Below are 2,542 nucleotides of genomic sequence, written 5' to 3'. Positions count from 1 at the left end.
TACATAATATGTCAATATTGTTGATCTGTCATACCAATCATCACTCGATATCAGAAGTTGTATGAATTAACCATATATTCTCTCTGTTTTGTGGGATGTTTCTTTGTAAATAAACTGGTTTCAAAAGTCTGTACTGGGGTGTCCCATTTTTTGCATTTATTTTGTTTATTATTTTTGGGAATCGTTTTTTGGTAATAAATTCGCTTATTTTTTTCCAAGTAAAAAAGAGAAAAACAGTCTTCAAAAAATATTTTTTTACTTGAAGCATTTTTAAGCATTAAAAAATACCATATAAAATTTGAAATAACGGGATTTTTGTTTTTGAAATACACACGAATGATCTCAAAAGTGCATTTTATTATAAAAAGCTGATAAATTTAATGCCAAAAATTTTCAAAGTCGAGTCTTCATTTATAATAATAAAATAAATAACAAGCGCTAAAGTATCGCGTAATATCGATATACTGATGGTGTTGTCACAACAATGACTGAAATATCAAAACACAAAATTATTAATTGTTTGCTCTTATTTATTTTTTCTTTTAAACTCGTTATTTCATTTTCTTTTGTTTAAAGAACAAAACCACATGTTTGTTTTTAATTATAATGAAAAACTAACGAAACTGATATTTAGTTACAAATTGACACAAACAACAACATCCCAATTTATTAACGTGTTTATCGTTGTATGATTTGACCAACAACGTTGAGTTTGTGTTGTGAAGTATCGAGTTGTGGTCAAATCAAATAACGGGATCGGGTTTTTTGGAAAAGGCTGGCTAATATTCCGATAAATTCCCGATATTGTACAAAAATGATTGAACGGGATTGGTATTTTTTCAAAATTAAGTCAGTACTTTCGATTTTTTGTTTTTTGTTTTTTAGGAAAAATCAAAAATAAAAAACGGGACTTTAGGAAGTTTTAAAAATACTGCGGTACAGACTTTTGAACTACAGTTTAAAATTTGTTGTGTAATAAAAAGTTGTAAATGTTATATTTGCAAATTTGGTTCAATAGTCATTTTCTTGGACATTGTTAATATTTTTTCACTCTTTGTGATGTGTTAATTCCATTTGTCAATTTGGGTAGATTATCATATACTTTGTCATCATATTGACTTTTGGAATCATAAATTATTATGAACTGTTTCCGTGACGATCAATTGAAATATTATACTTGTACATCAAATGTAAACCAATATCACTCTCGAAGTTCAAAAAATAGAATGTTGAACTGACAAATAAATTTAAAAATATATTTTAGTTGATTATAAAAATTTTGTATTTTGAATTTTTTCTTTAAATTATTTGGACGAAATTTAAGTGGTTTGAAAATCGGAGAATCTCTTGTTTATAAACTACTTTTCCTTTTTTAATGATATATCATACATATTACTTTAGACAGCCCAAAAAGGATTAACAAAAAACTAATGTAAATATATTTCCCGGTTTCACAGGACGATTTGGAAATATAAAAGTTATTTTTAGTGTTAACCGGCCAAGCAAACACAAAATTTATAGGCAAAAAAAGCCGTGGCTCGTTTTTATGAGCTATTAAAAAAAGAAACTGGAAAATAAAAAAAAATATCAATTAAAAAAATCGAAGACTTTGGAAAAACAAATATTTCTTTGTTTTCAAAATGTGACTAATTCGAATTTCATTTATCCTAAAGCTAAAATTTTAGTTTTTTATCATTTTGTTGATAATTGTTGATAATTTTGTTTTTATAGCACAAACTATCTAAAAAACTCGAATAATAAACCAATGTCTGTATCATCTACAGTGAATACAGTAACTGCGAATGATGGTACAAGTGTCTGGGAACAAATTAAAACGAAAAAAAACTGATCAAAAGTTCAGCTTCAAAGTGGATAGATATTCAGAAGTCCATGGAATAACCGACGAAACAACGCCTTATGAAATATTTAGTTTATTTTTCACTAAAGAGTTGAAAGATTTTGTTATCCTTCAATCGAATAACTATGGGAAAGTCGCTACCAAAAACAAGAAAGGCAAACAAGTTTTCAAAGAAATCACAAAAATGGAATTGGATGCATTCCTTTCGGTATCAATTTCACAAGCCAACTATCAAGACACAAAGTGTCCACTTTCTTCTTTGTGGAAATTACTCGCTTCAACGCCAATGAACACCGGACCCATCAGCGTTGAAAGGTATTCTGAAATAAAGTGGGCATTACGTTTCGACACAGAGGCGGCAAGCCGAGTTAACCAAATATATTCGGAAGAAGTCCAAGATGAAGAAATTGAGGAAGACCAAATTCAGTGTGTGAATGATGATACTTATGACCCACTTGATCAAGTAATTGAAGTATCCAGAAAAAGAATGACGCCATTAATTTCTGATGACCACCGTCCAATTCCAACATTCGACCAAATTGTTGGAGAAATGGATGAAACCCAACCAAAAAGTAGTGTTTTTACTCATATTATCCAAGATACACAAGATATAAACCAAAAAATAATCGTCACAACACAACAGAATATTTTTACACAACCACATTCTCAGTTCATTGGTACTCA

The 2,542-nt window shown here is 29.2% G+C and overlaps 1 protein-coding gene across 1 annotated transcript; it reads left to right on the top strand.

Annotated features, from left to right (window-relative positions):
* Positions 1 to 1,802: 1,802 nt before the first annotated feature.
* On the top strand, positions 1,803 to 2,542 carry EIN_130630 (hypothetical protein; the record flags this gene model as incomplete). Its single annotated transcript, XM_004261037.1, has 1 exon — positions 1,803 to 2,542. A coding segment is annotated over one exon (740 nt), but the record flags the coding sequence as incomplete, so codon positions are not given.

Source organism: Entamoeba invadens (assembly GCF_000330505.1).
Source record: "Entamoeba invadens IP1 unplaced genomic scaffold scaff_1105074724651, whole genome shotgun sequence".
Classification (NCBI taxonomy): Eukaryota; Evosea; order Mastigamoebida; family Endamoebidae; genus Entamoeba; species Entamoeba invadens.
The sequence above is the reverse complement of the archived record's forward strand: the minus strand, read 5'-3'. Positions and strand labels throughout refer to the sequence as shown.